The sequence below is a fragment of the Pleurodeles waltl genome, chromosome 3_1, assembly GCF_031143425.1.
Source record: "Pleurodeles waltl isolate 20211129_DDA chromosome 3_1, aPleWal1.hap1.20221129, whole genome shotgun sequence".
NCBI classification, from domain to species: domain Eukaryota; kingdom Metazoa; phylum Chordata; class Amphibia; order Caudata; family Salamandridae; genus Pleurodeles; species Pleurodeles waltl.
The window spans coordinates 791,811,168-791,827,663 of NC_090440.1; the positions used below are offsets into that span (position 1 = coordinate 791,811,168).

The window sequence follows — 16,496 nt, forward strand, 5'->3', positions numbered from 1 at the left end:
ACCTAAGTCCCGACGCCTGGAAAAGACCCTGCACCCGCAGCCCCCAGGACCTGAAGGACCGGACTTTCACTGCAGAAGTGACCCCCAGGAGTCCCTCTCCCTTGCCCAAGTGGAGGTTTCCCCGAGGAAGCCCCCCCCTTGCCTGCCTGCAGCGCTGAAGAGATCCCTTGATCTCTCATAGACTAACATTGAAAACCCGACGCTTGTTTCTACACTGCACCCGGCCGCCCCCGCGCTGCTGAGGGTGAAATTTCTGTGTGGGCTTGTGTCCCCCCTGGTGCCCTACAAAACCCCCCTGGTCTGCCCTCCGAAGACGCGGGTACTTACCTGCAAGCAGACCGGAACCGGGGCACCCCCTTCTCTCCATTATAGCCTATGCGTTTTAGGCACCACTTTGAACTCTGCACCTGACCGGCCCTGAGCTGCTGGAGTGGTGACTTTGGGGTTGCTCTGAACCCCCAACGGTGGGCTACCTTGGACCAAGAACTGAACCCTGTAAGTGTCTTACTTACCTGGTAAAACTAACAAAAACTTACCTCCCCCAGGAACTGTGAAAATTGCACTAAGTGTCCACTTTTAAAGTAGCTATTTGTCAATAACTTGAAAAGTATACATGCAATTGAAATGATTCAAAGTTCCTAATGTACTTACCTGCAATACCTTTCAAACAAGATATTACATGTAAAATTTGAACCTGTGGTTCTTAAAACAAACTAAGAAAAGATATTTTTCTATAACAAAACCTATTGGCTGGATTTGTCTGAGTGTGTGTACCTCATTTATTGTCTATGTGTATGTACAACAAATGCTTAACACTACTCCTTTGATAAGCCTACTGCTCGACCACACTACCACAAAATAGAGCATTAGTATTCTCTTTTTACCATTATTTTACCTCTAAGGGGAACCCTTGGACTCTGTGCATGCTATTCCTTACTTTGAAATAGCACATACAGAGCCAACTTCCTACATCAGACTTTTGTCTTTTTTGGTATTAGAAAGTACAGTGAGTAAACTCCTGTGTTCTTTTGTGGATTTGGTACTAATTCTATTGCGTCTTTTTGCAGTAATGCTTGAACTTCTAGTCCTAGAAGGTCTATATGCTGTTTTGATATAGTGTGTTTTCGGTGGGACGTTTGGAGGGATTTGGAGAAATTCTATGCAATAACCATGTTGGATAATTGCTAAGACCCAAGTGTCTGTTATTTCCTCCCAAGATTTGTAGAACTGGCTTAGTTTTCCCCCCACTGGTGTTGTGTGAAGGGGTTGTGTGACCTGTGAGTGAGTCACTGTTTATTTTGAGGGGTTTTGGGACCTTGAAATTTTCCCCGGTTTCTTGGGAATTGGCCCCCTCTGTATTGGCCCGAAAGCCTCCCCTTTGATATTGTCCCTGGTAGGTGGTCTTGCTTGTGAGGTGCTGGCTTCTGTGGCTTGACCTCGAAACCCTCCTCTGAAAGTTGTTTTGCGAAATGTGCCAAATGTGCCTCTGCCCTGCGGGGAATAGAGTGCGCCCATGGCTTTGGCTGTGTCTGTGTCCTTCTTTAATTTTTCAAATGCAGTGTCCACTTCTGGCCCAAACAATTGCTGTTCATTAAACGGCATATTGAGCACTGCCTGTTGTATCTCAGGTTTGAAGCCAGATGTGCGCAGCCATGCGTGCCTCCTTATCGTCACAGCAGTATTTATTGTTCTTGCAGCTGTATCTGCTGCATCCATAGAAGAACGTATCTGGTTGTTGGAGATATTTTGTCCCTCTTCAACCACTTGTTGCGCTCGTTTCTGGAATTCTTTGGGGAGGTGCTCGATGAAATGCTGCATCTCGTCCCAATGGGCCCTGTCGTATTGCGCTAGGAGTGCTTGCAAGTTGGCGATGCGCCACTGATTTGCAGCTTGTGCTGCAACCCTCTTCCCAGCTGCATCAAACTTGCGGCTCTCCTTGTCCGGAGGTGGTGCGTCGCCTGATGTATGCGAGTTGGCTCTTTTACGAGCTGCTCCTACGACTACTGAATCTGGTGTCAGTTGTGATGTAATAAAAGCAGGGTCTGTGGGTGGTGCCTTGTATTTTTTCTCCACCCTTGCAGTTATTGCTCTGCTTTTAACTGGCTCCTTAAAAATCTGTTTAGCGTGCCTTAGCATTCCCGGGAGCATAGGAAGGCTTGGATAATGGCTATGGGTGGAGGACAGGGCGTTAAAGAGGACGTCATCCTCGATAGGCTCCGAATGTAGCGATACATTATGAAATTGGGCTGCCCTAGCTACCACCTGTGCATATGCTGTACTGTCCTCAGGTTGTGAGGGTTTAGTTGGGTACGACTCTGGGCTATTGTCCGATACTGGAGCGTCATAGAGGTCCCATGCATCCTGATCATCTTGGCTCATGGTGGTATGAGCTGGTCATTGTGGTGAAGTCTGTGCCGGTGATACATGAGTTGACGTGGTGGAGAGGGTGGAGGAGTTACCTTCTTTACCACCGGTGCTTGTGGTGGCTTGTCTTGTTGCTGGAAGTCAAGTTTCCTTTTCCTTCTGATTGGGGGGGGGGGGGGGGGGGGGGGGTGGGGGGTGGGGGGAAGAGTGCTGATCTTCCCTGTACCCCTTTGGATAAAGATCCACTTTTGCGTGTGATCTACTTCTGTTTGTAATTCCTCCTCAAATCTGTGTCTTTTTAGTTGGGAGGACAGTGATTGTTCCTCTGAGTAGGAACTGGTTTTCGGTTCGGTTGCCGGGTGTTTAGGCACCGAAACCGTGTCTTTAGTTTTTTTCGGCTCCGACAAGATCTTTCTTTTTTTCGGTGTTGTGCCCTCTCGGTGCCGACCATCTTCGGTGCCGCTGTCTGTGCCGAGCAGCTTCGGTGCCGCTGTCTCTGTGTCGACCCTTTTCTGCACCACTCTCTCGGTCCCGAGATTGCTGCGTGCCTGTGTCTCGACCTGAGTCGGACGACTTCGGCACCAGCTCGCCCTTTTTCGGTGCCGATGGACGGTCACCTACTTTATGGGTTAAGCCATGGCCTGTTGGCATTGGCGTCCCCTGGGCTTTGTCTGTTTTTTCGTGTGATCTTTGTTTCGATGTTTTACTCACGGTTGGTTGCTCTTCGACGTCGAATTCTTCGGAATCCGACTCGTGGATGGAGAAAGTTTCTTCTTCCTCGAACCGTTGTTGTCCTGTCGGCGTGGATGCCATCTGCAACCTCCTGGCTCTTCGGTCTCTGAGCGTTTTCCTCGACCGAAACGTGCGACAGGCCTCACACGTCTCCTTGTGCTCGGGGGACAGGCACAAGTTACAGACCAAATGTTGGTCTGTATAAGGATATTTATTGTGGCATTTAGGACAGAATCGGAACGGGGTCCGTTCCATCAGTCTTCGTGTTGCACGCGGTCGGGCCAACCAGGACCCGACGGGGGATCGAAAATACCCCAAAGGGCTACCGGAGCTCTTGAAGGTTCGGTGTCTATTTGCCCTAACTATCCCGATACCGAACGAAACAATACCGACTAATTTTTCAGAGATTCTGACTAACTTTCCGACCCGAAACACGGAGCGAAAAGGAACACGTCCGAACCAGATGGCGGAAAAAAACCAATCTAAGATGGAGTCGACGCCCATGCGCAATGGAACCGAAGTGGGAGGAGTCCCTCGGTCTCGTGACTCGAAAAGACTTCTTCGAAGAAAAACAACTTGTAACACTCCGAGCCCAACACCAGACGGCGGACTATGCACAGCATGTGTATCTGCAGCTACACATGCCACCGAACACTCAGTTTTGTTTACTGATGAGTGTCTAGGGAGGTTCATGAGGAGGCAAGCTACAGTATTTTCAGTGACCTGTAATCTCGATCACATATTGAGGGGAACCAAGGTACAAAGCATGTCCATAATCGATCCAAGAATTATCAAGAGCCTGGATAATAAGTCTTCTTGCCAAGAAATAAACAAAAAGTACCTTTCTAAGCAAATCTCAAGATCCCAAAACAGCTTGATGTTCCAGGGTAAGGCTGTAATCAAGCAAAATACCAAGGTGTTTTGTAACAGGCTTCGAGCTGGCTAGAATCTCCCGTATGACAGGGCCAAGGGAGGGGTGCACTTGCTGAGGTTGTTCCCAGTGTAATCCCCCTCAGACTTGTCTTCTTTAAGTTTGAACTTGAGGTTTGCCATCCATATGGTTTCTTCCTGGAGGCAGGAAGAAAGGCTAGGGTGGGACAAGCTGGTGGGAGAAGAAATTGAAATCACCATCTGAGTATCCGTGTATGAGACTTCTGAAAGCCCATGGAAGCGAACAATCTCAGCTAGTGGGTGCATGTAAATATTTTTTTTTTTAAAGTGGGGCTCAGGGAGCATCGTAGGGACTCTACAACTCCTAAGTAAGGTGCTAGAGTAACCGGTGCGGTCCAAGTCCTGAAAGGTCTGTTTCTCCAGAAAGGAGGTGAGCCATTTTAGGGTGCGGCCTTCAATGTCAGCGTGCACTATTTGACAAAGAGTGGCATGAGCAACTGTGTTGAAGGCTAAGCTGATGTCTAAGAATGATCACAGTTGAACCTCCTTTATCCAAATGACGTCTAGCTTCCTCCATTACTGACATGCACAGCAGTTTCTGTGCTTATCTGTGGTGTAAAACCCATTTGAGTAGGGGTAGAAGGCCGGGTTGGCAGGAAGTGAGGGTCAAGACCAGATTTCTTTAAATGCAGCTTAATCACTGGATGCTTTCAGTGCAAGGGGACATGCCCACTTGTGAGGGAGAGATTCAGTAAGTTGACCAAGAGCAGGGCAATAATCCCAGCCTTGAAATGTGAAGTGGGACAAGGTCAAGAGGGAAACCTAATTTTATTGAGCTAAGGAGAAATGTAAGAAAGTTCAAAGTAAGGCCTGGAAAAGCTGTGAGGTTGATTGTGCTGACAGACTACTGGAACAATCTTTCAGAAAATACACTGTACAGAGAAAAATAGATATCTTGCATCTTCAGAAAGAAGTGAGCCTAATTATTAATTTGCTCAATTGAGAATTCCTGGGCAGCATCGCTAAGCTTAGGTTCTGTGAGGTCTTAATCTGAAAAATCTCCTTGGGAGAATTACAGGACAACTCAATTTTGGAAAAGAAATATGCCAATTGAGAGGCTCTTATTTCGGAGTGGTAGAGCCTGGCAGCTCTCCTATACTTTGCCTTACTGGCTTCATCATAGGTTTTCCTCCAGCTTCTCTGAGAGAAGGGCCTGGTATCCCTGCTCTTAGGTCCGAACAGTGGGGAGGTGTGGGTTCCAATAAATGTGCTCCTCAAAGGACAACTTTCTCTTCCTTGGCAGTGTCTAAGGCTTTGGTCAACATTTTTCCAGTTTGTGGGTGAATGAAGAACCGCTTCTGGCAAGCATTCAACTCCTGTAGAGAACGGAATGCTCAGTTGTGCCCAGCCACTGATGGTGCTTTCTGTGCTGCTGATGTCCGACATGTCGGACATTGAGGCCTTTGGGACCTATAGTGGCTTCGATGCCAATTTGGAACAGCCGATGCCTATACACATTACCAACTAAAGCAGGAATCACTATATTGCAACTAAAAATACTTCTTTAAAGAAAAACAGGTTGCAAACAGCCCAAACACCACAGCAGGAGTATGCAAAGCATGTGCATCTACAGCCACACATGCTGCATCCATTAAATTAAGAGTGTAAAACTATGATTAGGATTTTGAAATCAAAGCTCCAAGAGTGCAAACCTGTGATTTAGCCACACCTACCAGCTTCTTCATCTTCTTCACCATCCTCTTCTTCATCACTTTCATTTTCGTGCTCTGCATGGCAGGCATAGGCTCTTTTCAAACCATTAAATAAAAGAAGAAAGGCTGGCAGTATCTGACCAGAAATCTGATTTAAAACTTGCGGTCTCTGCTCTAGATCAATAAGAGCACACAGTCCAAGGACGCACATCTTTCTGTCGTGCAGCCTAGAAAACAAAAATATGATAACCCTGTAAGCTTTTTTTTTTTTTTTTAACTATACAAACTAAAAACATTCCTCTATATGCAGGTTCTGTCTTTTAGGTGCTATTCCCGCTGACTGATGGGGCATCATGATTGCTCACTGCAACCAGAAAGAGGTCAATGGTATTCCAAAAGACTTGCTGGTCTGAAAATAGTGTGACTGAGCAAACATGCCTGGGGGTTAAGTAAGTGCAATACTGTTACAGAGTGAGTCTGTCATGAGTTTGATGGCATATTGTGGAGACTGCTTGGTGACATGTTAACACACATTCATACCTCATGCCCCCCTTAAGACAGTGGTAAGACTAACATGTTAATTACTTATTCCATGACAATCTAGCAGAAAATGTGCTTATACAATCTAGGATGGGCCCAGTGGCTAACAAATACAGAAAAGTAGCTGTGGTAGATGTACAAAAATGTTCCAAAGCACTTGCATACTGAGGCACAGGTTTAACTATTCTACATAGTCAAGGTGGAACAGATCAGTTAGCAATGGGACCATTGTGGCCTAGAACAAGTATGTTACAACCATTTCAAATAGTCCACAAATGACATCACATACCCTAAGAAGCAATCAACATCATTAAGCCACTGTGTGATAAAATGATTGGTAACTGGCTCAACATTGTTGGGGAAACGAAGATTTTCCAGGGTGTTTACAAGAAGAACCGGATTGTAGTACAACGCAGCAATGGCAACCTGCAGACACATTGTTCTGAGTTCACTCGTCTTTACTTCTCGTGTCAATCGCTCTAAAGCAGCCTCCACGAATAAGGGTATGCACTGCAACAATGAAGAGAAAAATCATGCCTTTTGATCATCAACATGTTTAACCTACACCTAGAGAAAGAGGTTAGAGCTAGAAACTCTGAAGAGACTAAGAATTTTGCTATAAAAATCAAGTTTGTAAACTATACTCAAAATAAGTTTTCAGACATGACAAAGGAATAAATCACATTAAATACCTTCCCAAGTAACTGCTCAGGGACTTTTTTGGCAAAGGAGAAAGGCTTCATTAAGCATAGGTGCAATAGCACGGTGACCCAGGGGTGTGACGGGCCAACTAAATCCTATTGTTCCCTAATTACATTACAGCCATGTACACCCTTACAGTGCCACTATCGCTTTGGGCCTCGGAGCAAGGGATCAAGGGAAGGGACGACTGAAGCAGAGAAGGAAACTTAGCTTGGGCCTCCGAGCAATAGCAAGGAGGACGATGCGGCAAGATCGTGGCTCAAAAAAACAAAAAACAAAAAAAAAAAATACAAAGAGGAGACAGCTACAAGCTACTTCCTTGCAGGTGGGCTATCATTAGTAAAGCAAATGCAGTGGCGCCATGTGTGATGGTCACTTTGCATCACCAATATGACTTACTTTACAAAAGGGGCATCAGGGGCTCATATTCCTTGCATTACAGTAGAGTGCAACCTTGCAGTAAAGGGGGGTGGTCAACACATTGGAGATAATGTTTTTTCCCCTGAAAGATACAGAGCGTATTTTAAAATGGGAGTGATGGGCAGGTAGGATGAAAAAAGGGGTGAAGGGAAGGAGACAGCCTGCAGCTATTATTAGCGCTGCTGCATTGGAGCCCTAAAGTGCAAGGGGCTCACAACACCAATTATAGGAAGCAGGTTTGCTGATCAATATGTTTTTCTTTGATGCACGTACTAATTTATAAGTCTTACATTTTGTGTGTATTATGAGCTACAGAAAAAGCACCCCTGAAATGATCTTAGATTGACTATTCGCATACCATTGGTATTTGTGCTCCCCCTTTAAACACAATAAAATTGTTATACACGATATTGGCATATTTAACTTACCTGTAAGTCCCAAGTATAAGGTACACAGGGTAACCAGATTCTAGAAGATAAATGTCACTGGGGATACCATTTTTACATCTACTACGGCGGCATGTAAACATGACCACAGGCGTACCATTTGAAGCCAGTTTTGAACTGCAAATTCAACATCTTCAAAATAATTCCCTTTCACAGGTCAAACCCTCCATTTAATATAACTTAAGTCACCCCTAGGTATGCCTTATTGCTGCAAGGAAGAGTGCTTGGTATTTAAAAGGACAGTAGTAATTTAATGTTAAAGAGCTTTACAGTGAAAGCCACAAAAGTTGTTTTCACAGTAGCAAGGCTGGATGCTTCATGAGAAACCACGGAGTTACATTATTGCATTTAATAATGCTATTTGGAAACCGCTAAAAATAATTAAGCAACTATTTGATAGTTACTAAAATACAATTGTAAGGAAATGCCTCCTTGGCATGGTTGCCCCCTGACTTTTTGCCTTTGCTGATGCTATGTTTACAATTGAAAGTGTGCTGAGGCCTGCTAACCAGGCCCCAGCACCAGTGTTCTTTCCCTAACCTGTACTTTTGTATCCACAATTGGCAGACCCTGGCATCCAGATAAGTCCCTTGTAACTGGTACTTCTAGTACCAAGGGCCCTGATGCCAAGGAAGGTCTCTAAGGGCTGCAGCATGTCTTATGCCACCCTGGAGACCTCTCACTCCGCACAGACACACTGCTTGCCAGCTTGTGTGTGCTAGTGAGGACCAAACGAGTAAGTCGACATGGCACTCCCCTCAGGGTGCCATGCCAGCCTCTCACTGCCTATGCAGTATAGGTAAGACACCCCTCTAGCAGGCCTTACAGCCCTAAGGCAGGGTGCACTATACCATAGGTGAGGGTACCAGTGCATGAGCATGGTACCCCTACAGTGTCTAAACAAAACCTTAGACATTGTAAGTGCAGGGTAGCCATAAGAGTATATGGTCTGGGAGTTTGTCAAACACGAACTCCACAGCACCATAATGGCTACACTGAAAACTGGGAAGTTTGGTATCAAACTTCTCAGCACAATAAATGCACACTGATGCCAGTGTACATTTTATTATAAAATGCACCCCAGAGGGCACCTTAGAGGTGCCCCCTGAAACTTAACCGACTATCTGTGTAGGCTGACTAGTTTTAGCAGCCTGCCACAAACCGAGACATGTTGCTGGCCCCATGGGGAGAGTGCCTTTGTCACTCTGAGGCCAGTAACAAAGCCTGCACTGGGTGGAGATGCTAACACCTCCCCCGGGCAGGAATTGTCACACCTGGCGGTGAGCCTCAAAGGCTCACCTCCTTTGTGCCAACCCAGCAGGACACTCCAGCTAGTGGAGTTGCCCGCCCCCTCCGGCCAGGCCCCACTTTTTGGCGGCAAGGCCGGAGAAAATAATGAGAAAAACAAGGAGGAGTCACTGGCCAGTCAGGACAGCCCCTAAGGTGTCCTGAGCTGAAGTGACTAACTTTTAGAAATCCTCCATCTTGCAGATGGAGGATTCCCCCAATAGGGTTAGGATTGTGACCCCCTCCCCTTGGGAGGAGGCACAAAGAGGGTGTACCCACCCTCAGGGCTAGTAGCCATTGGCTACTAACCCCCCAGACCTAAACACGCCCTTAAATTTAGTATTTAAGGGCTACCCTGAACCCTAGAAAATTAGATTCCTGCAACTACAAGAAGAAGGACTGCCTAGCTGAAAAACCCCTGCAGAGGAAGACCAGAAGACGACAACTGCCTTGGCTCCAGAAACTCACCGGCCTGTCTCCTGCCTTCCAAAGATCCTGCTCCAGCGACGCCTTCCAAAGGGACCAGCGACCTCGACATCCTCTGAGGACTGCCCCTGCTTCGAAAAGACAAGAAACTCCCGAGGACAGCGGACCTGCTCCAAGAAAAGCTGCAACTTTGTTTCCAGCAGCTTTAAAGAACCCTGCAAGCTCCCCGCAAGAAGCGTGAGACTTGCAACCCTGCACCCGGCGACCCCGACTCGGCTGGTGGAGATCCAACACCTCAGGAGGGACCCCAGGACTACTCTGATACTGTGAGTACCAAAACCTGTCCCCCCTGAGCCCCCACAGCGCCGCCTGCAGAGGGAATCCCGAGGCTTCCCCTGACCGCGACTCTTTGAATCCAAAGTCCCGATGCCTGGGAGAGACCCTGCACCCGCAGCCCCCAGGACCTGAAGGACCGGACTTTCACTGGAGAAGTGACCCCCAGGAGTCCCTCTCCCTTGCCCAAGTGGAGGTTTCCCCGAGGAATCCCCCCCTTGCCTGCCTGCAGCGCTGAAGAGATCCCGAGATCTCTCATAGACTAACATTGCGAACCCGACGCCTGTTTCTACACTGCACCCGGCCGCCCCTGCGCTGCTGAGGGTGAAATTTCTGTGTGGGCTTGTGTCCCCCCCGGTGCCCTACAAAACCCCCCTGGTCTGCCCTCCGAAGACGCGGGTACTTACCTGCAAGCAGACCGGAACCGGGGCACCCCCTTCTCTCCATTCTAGCCTATGTGTTTTGGGCACCACTTTGAACTCTGCACCTGACCGGCCCTGAGCTGCTGGTGTGGTGACTTTGGGGTTGCTCTGAACCCCCAACGGTGGGCTACCTTGGACCAAGAACTAAGCCCTGTAAGTGTCTTACTTACCTGGTTAACCTAACAAATACTTACCTCCCCTAGGAACTGTGAAAATTGCACTAAGTGTCCACTTTTAAAACAGCTATTTGTGAATAACGAAGTATACATGCAATTTTGATGATTTGAAGTTCCTAAAGTACTTACCTGCAATACCTTTCGAATGAGATATTACATGTAGAATTTGAACCTGTGGTTCTTAAAATAAACTAAGAAAAGATATTTTTCTATATAAAAACCTATTGGCTGGATTTGTCTCTGAGTGTGTGTACCTCATTTATTGTCTATGTGTATGTACAACAAATGCTTAACACTACTCCTTGGATAAGCCTACTGCTCGACCACACTACCACAAAATAGAGCATTAGTATTATCTCTTTTTGCCACTATCTTACCTCTAAGGGGAACCCTTGGACTCTGTGCATACTATTCCTTACTTTGAAATAGTGCATACAGAGCCAACTTCCTACATTGGTGGATCAGCGGTGGGGTACAAGACTTTGCATTTGCTGGACTACTCAGCCAATACCTGATCACACGACAAATTCCAAAATTGTCATTAGAAATTGATTTTTGCAATTTGAAATTTTTCTAAATTCTTAAAAGTCCTGCTAGGGCCTTGTGTGTTAAGTCCCTGTTTAGCATTGTCTTTTAGAGTTTAAAAGTTTGTTAAAAGTTTGAATTAGATTCTAGAAACAGTTTTAGATTCTTAAAAAAGTATTCCAACTCTTAGCAGAATAATGTCTGATACAGAGATGCAGGTGGTGGAACTCGACACCACACCTTACCTCCATCTTAAGATGAGGGAGCTAAGGTCTCTCTGTAATATCAAAAAAAATAACCATTGGCTCCAGACCTACCAAAATTCAGCTCCAGGAGCTGTTGGCAGAGTTTGAAAAAGCAAACCCCTCTGATGATGACCTCACAGAGGAAGAAATTAGTGACTTGGAGGCCAATGTCCCTCCTCCAGTCCTAAATAGGGAGAACAGGACCCCTCAAGTCCTGTCTCCAACTGTGTTAGTCAGAAATAGTGAGTCCCTCACAGGAGGGTCCCACATTCCTGAAATCACTGAGTATGCTCTCAGTGAAGATGACCTCCTGTTAGCCAGGATGGCCAAAAGATTGGCTTTAGAGAGACAGCTCCTAGCCATAGAAAGGGAAAGACAAGAGATGGGCCTAGGACCCATCAATGGTGGCAGTAACATAAATAGGGTCAGAGATTCTCCTGACATGTTAAAAATCCCCAAAGGGATTGTGACAAAATTTGAAGATGGTGATGACATCACCAAGTGGTTCACAGCTTTTGAGAGGGCTTGTGTAACCAGAAAAGTGAACAGATCTCACTGGGGTGCTCTCCTTTGGGAAATGTTCACTGGAAAGTGTAGGGATAGACTCCTCACACTCTCTGGAAAAGATGCAGAATCTTATGACCTCATGAAGGGTACCCTGATTGAGGGCTTTGGATTCTCCACTGAGGAGTACAGGATTAGGTTCAGGGGGGCTCAAAAATCCTCGAGCCAGACCTGGGTTGACTTTGTTGACTACTCAGTGAAAACACTAGATGGTTGGATTCAAGGCAGTGGTGTAAGTAATTATGATGGGCTGTACAATTTATTTGTGAAAGAACACCTGTTAAGCAATTGTTTCAATGATAAACTGCATCAGCATCTGGTAGACCTAGGACCAATTTCTCCCCAAGAATTGGGAAAGAAGGCGGACCATTGGGTCAAGACAAGGGTGTCCAAGACTTCAACAGGGGGTGACCAAAAGAAAGGGGTCACAAAGACTCCCCAGGGGAAGGGTGATGAGACAACCAAAACTAAAAATAGTAAAGAGTCTTCTACAGGCCCCCAAAAACCTGCACAGGAGGGTGGGCCCAGAGCCTCTTCACAAAACAATGGGTACAAGGGTAAAAACTTTGATCCCAAAAAGGCCTGGTGTCATAGCTGTAAACAGCATGGACACCAAACTGGAGACAAGGCCTGTCCCAAGAAAGGTTCCACTCCAAACTCCCATCCAGGTAACACTGGTATGGCTAGTCTCCAAGTGGGATCAACAGTGTGCCCAGAGCAAATCAGGGTCCACACTGAAGCTACTCTAGTTTCTGAGGGTGGGGTGGATTTAGCCACACTAGCTGTCTGGCCGCCTAACATGCAAAAATACAGACAGCAACTCTTAATTAATGGGACTAGAATAGAGGGCCTGAGGGATACAGGTGCCAGTGTCACCATGGTGACAGAGAAACTGGTTTCCCCTGGCCAATACCTGACTGGAAAAACCTACACAGTCACCAACGCTGACAATCGGAGAAAAGTACATCCCATGGCAATGGTTACTTTAGAATGGGGAGGGGTCAATGGCCTGAAACAGGTGGTGGTCTCCTCAAATATCCCAGTGGACTGTCTGCTTGGAAATGACCTGGAGTCCTCAGCATGGGCTGAGGTAGAACTAAAAACCCATGCAGCAATGCTGGGTATCCCTGAACTGGTGTGTGTGAAAACAAGAGCACAATGCAAGGCACAGGGTGAACAAGTAGAGCTGGAGTCTGGAAGAATGGCCCAGCCTACCAAGAGAACAGGAAAGTCAGTTGGGAAACCAGCTGCAACACAGCAAAAGAAAGGGAACCTCTCTTCTCAGGAAGAAGTTCTGCCCATCTGAGGGAACTGAGCCTTTGGAGCTTGAACCTTACCAGGTTGAGCTCTTAGGCCCAGGGGGACCCTCAAGGGAGGAGCTGTGTAAGGGACAAGAAACCTGTCCCTCTCTTGAAGGCCTTAGGCAGCAAGCTGCTGAAGAGTCCAAAGGCAAGAAAAATGGAACGCATAGGGTCTATTGGGAAGATGGACTCCTGTACACTGAGGCCAGAGACCCCAAACCTGGTGCCACTAGGAGAGTGGTAGTGCCTCAGCTGTTCAGGAAGTTCATCCTAACATTGGCCCATGACATTCCCCTTGCTGGACATTTGGGACAAACCAAGACGTGGGAGAGGTTAGTCAACCACTTCTACTGGCCCAATATGTCCAACATGGTTAAGGAGTTTTGCCTCTCCTGCCCCACCTGTCAAGCCAGTGGTAAGACAGGTGGGCATCCAAAGGCCCCCCTCATTCCACTTCCAGTGGTGGGGGTTCCCTTTGAAAGAGTGGGTGTGGACATAGTTGGTCCACTAGAACCTCCCACAGCCTCAGGAATGAAAATGTCACTTACCCAGTGTACATCTGTTCGTGGCATCAGTCGCAGTAGATTCGCATGTTCTGCAATAGCTCGCCATCTGGTGTTGGGCCGGAGTGTTACAAGTTGTTTTTCTTCGAAGAAGTCTTTCGAGTCACGGGACCGAGTGACTCCTCCTTTTGTCTCCATTGCGCATGGGCGTCGACTCCATCTTCGATTGTTTTTCCCCGCAGAGGGTGAGGTAGGAGTTGAATTGTAGTAATAGTGCCCATGCAATGGAGTGACTAAGTATGCACTTATTTAAGGTTGAGATGATACATATATAAATAATTGAAGGTAACTTCCAAACTGCTACAGGCTCCCGGGGAGGCGGGTGGGCACATGCGAATCTACTGCGACTGATGCCACGAACAGATGTACACTGGGTAAGTGACATTTTCAGTTCGATGGCATCTGTCGCTGTAGATACGCATGTTCTGCAATAGACTAGTAAGCAGTTATTTCCCCAAAAGCGGTGGATCAGCCTGTAGGAGTGGAAGTAGTCTGAAATAATGTCCTTAATACAGCTTGACCTACTGTGGCTTGTTGTGCGGATAACACGTCTACACAGTAATGCTTGGTGAATGTGTGAGGCGTAGACCATGTGGCTGCCTTACATATTTCTTGCATTGGGATGTTTCCTAGAAAGGCCATGGTAGCACCTTTCTTTCTGGTTGAGTGTGCCCTTGGTGTAATGGGCAGCTGTCGTTTAGCTTTAAGGTAGCAGATTTGGATGCATTTAACTATCCATCTGGCTATACCTTGTTTTGAAATTGGGTTTCCTGCATGAGGTTTTTGAAATGCAATAAAGAGTTGTTTAGTCTTTCTGATGTTCTTTGTTCTGTCAATGTAATACATTAATGCTCTTTTGACATCTAATGTATGTAGTGCCCTTTCAGCTACGGTATCTGGCTGTGGAAAGAACACCGGAAGTTCCACTGTTTGATTTAGATGGAACGGTGAAATAACCTTTGGCAAAAATTTAGGATTGGTCCTTAGGACGACTTTATTTTTGTGTAGTTGTATAAAAGGTTCCTGTATAGTAAACGCCTGAATCTCGCTTACTCTTCTCAGGGAAGTAATGGCGATGAGAAATGCCACCTTCCAGGTTAGGAACTGTATGTCGCAGGAGTGCATGGGTTCAAAAGGTGGACCCATAAGTCTAGTTAGGACAACATTTAGGTTCCATGAAGGAACAGGTAGTGTTCTTGGTGGTATAATTCTCCTAAGGCCCTCCATGAATGCTTTAATGACTGGTATTTTATATAGGGAAGTTGAATAGGTAGTCTGCAGGTATGCAGATATTGCTGCAAGGTGAATCTTAATGGAAGAGAAAGCTAGGTTAGATTTTTGTAAGTGAAGCAAGTAACCCACTACATGTTCTGGAGTTGTGTGTAATGGTTGTATTTGATTAATATGGCAGTAGCAAACAAACCTCTTCCATTTACTTGCATAGCAGTGCCTGGTGGATGGCCTTCTTGCTTGTTTTATGACTTCCATACATTCTTGGGTAAGTTGTAAGTGCCCGAATTCTAGGATTTCAGGAGCCAGATTGCTAGATTCAGCGATGCTGGATCTGGGTGTCTGATCTTTTGGTTGTGCTGTGTCAACAGATGTGGCCTGTTGGGCAATTTGATGCAGGGTACCACTGATAGGTCTAGCAGCGTTGTGTACCAGGGTTGCCTTGCCCAAGTTGGTGCTATTAATATGAGTTTGAGTTTGCTTTGACTGAGTTTGTTTACCAGGTAAGGAAGGAGAGGGAGAGGAGGAAAAGCGTAAGCAAATATCCCTGACCAGTTCATCCATAGGGCATTGCCTTGGGATTGTTTGTGTGGGTATCTGGATGCGAAGTTTTGGCATTTTGCGTTCTCCCTTGTCGCAAACAAGTCTATCTGAGGTGTTCCCCAGAGTTTGAAATAAGTGTTCAGTATTTGGGGGTGAATTTCCCATTCGTGGACCTGTTGGTGATCTCGAGAGAGATTGTCTGCGAGTTGATTTTGTATCCCTGGTATAAACTGTGCAATTAGGCGAATTTGGTTGTGAATTGCCCAATGCCAAATTTTTTGTGCTAACAGGCTTAACTGCGTGGAGTGCGTCCCTCCCTGCTTGTTTAGATAATACATTGTTGTCATGTTGTCTGTTTTGACGAGAATGTATTTGTGAACTATTATTGGTTGGAAAGCTTTTAGTGCTTGAAAAACTGCAAGAAGTTCTAGGTGATTGATATGCAGTTTTGTTTGATGTACGTTCCATTGTCCTTGTATGCTGTGTTGATCGAGGTGTGCTCCCCACCCTGTCATGGAAGCATCTGTTGTTATTACGTATTGTGGCACTGGGTCTTGGAAAGGCCGCCCTTTGTTTAAATTTATGTTGTTCCACCACAGAAGCGAGAGGTAAGTTTGGCGGTCTATTAACACCAGATCTAGAAGGTGACCCTGTGCTTGAGACCACTGTGATGCTAGGCATTGTTGTAAGGGCCTCATGTGCAGTCTTGCGTTTGGGACAATGGCTATGCATGATGACATCATGCCTAGGAGTTGTAATACCATCTTTGCTTGTATCTTTTGTGTTGGATACATGCGTTGTATGATGGTGTTGAAATTTTGAATTCTTTGTGGACTTGGAGTGGCTACTCCTTTTGATGTGTCTATTATGGCTCCCAGGTATTGTTGTACCTTGCGTGGCAGAATTTTGGATTTTGTGAAATTGACGGTGAACCCTAGTTTGAAGAGGGTTTGTATGATATGATTCGTGTGATTTGAGCACTCTATTAACGAATGGGCCTTGATTAGCCAGTCGTCTAGATATGGGAACACATGTATTTGCTGTCTTCTGATGTGTGCAGCGACTACCGCTAGA

At 46.3% G+C, this 16,496-nt stretch overlaps 1 protein-coding gene across 2 annotated transcripts in view; it reads right to left on the minus strand.

Annotated features, from left to right (window-relative positions):
* Nucleotides 1–16,496, minus strand: part of IPO7 (importin 7) — a 351,366-nt gene that overhangs the window by 165,416 nt on the left and 169,454 nt on the right. For both annotated transcript variants that reach the window (XM_069223632.1, XM_069223633.1), the window contains 2 exons: nt 6,529–6,749; nt 5,721–5,926 (listed from right to left, as the gene is read on the minus strand). In XM_069223632.1, the coding sequence (XP_069079733.1) occupies nt 5,721–5,926; nt 6,529–6,749 (427 nt within the window). The remainder of the gene's footprint in view (nt 1–5,720; nt 5,927–6,528; nt 6,750–16,496) is intronic.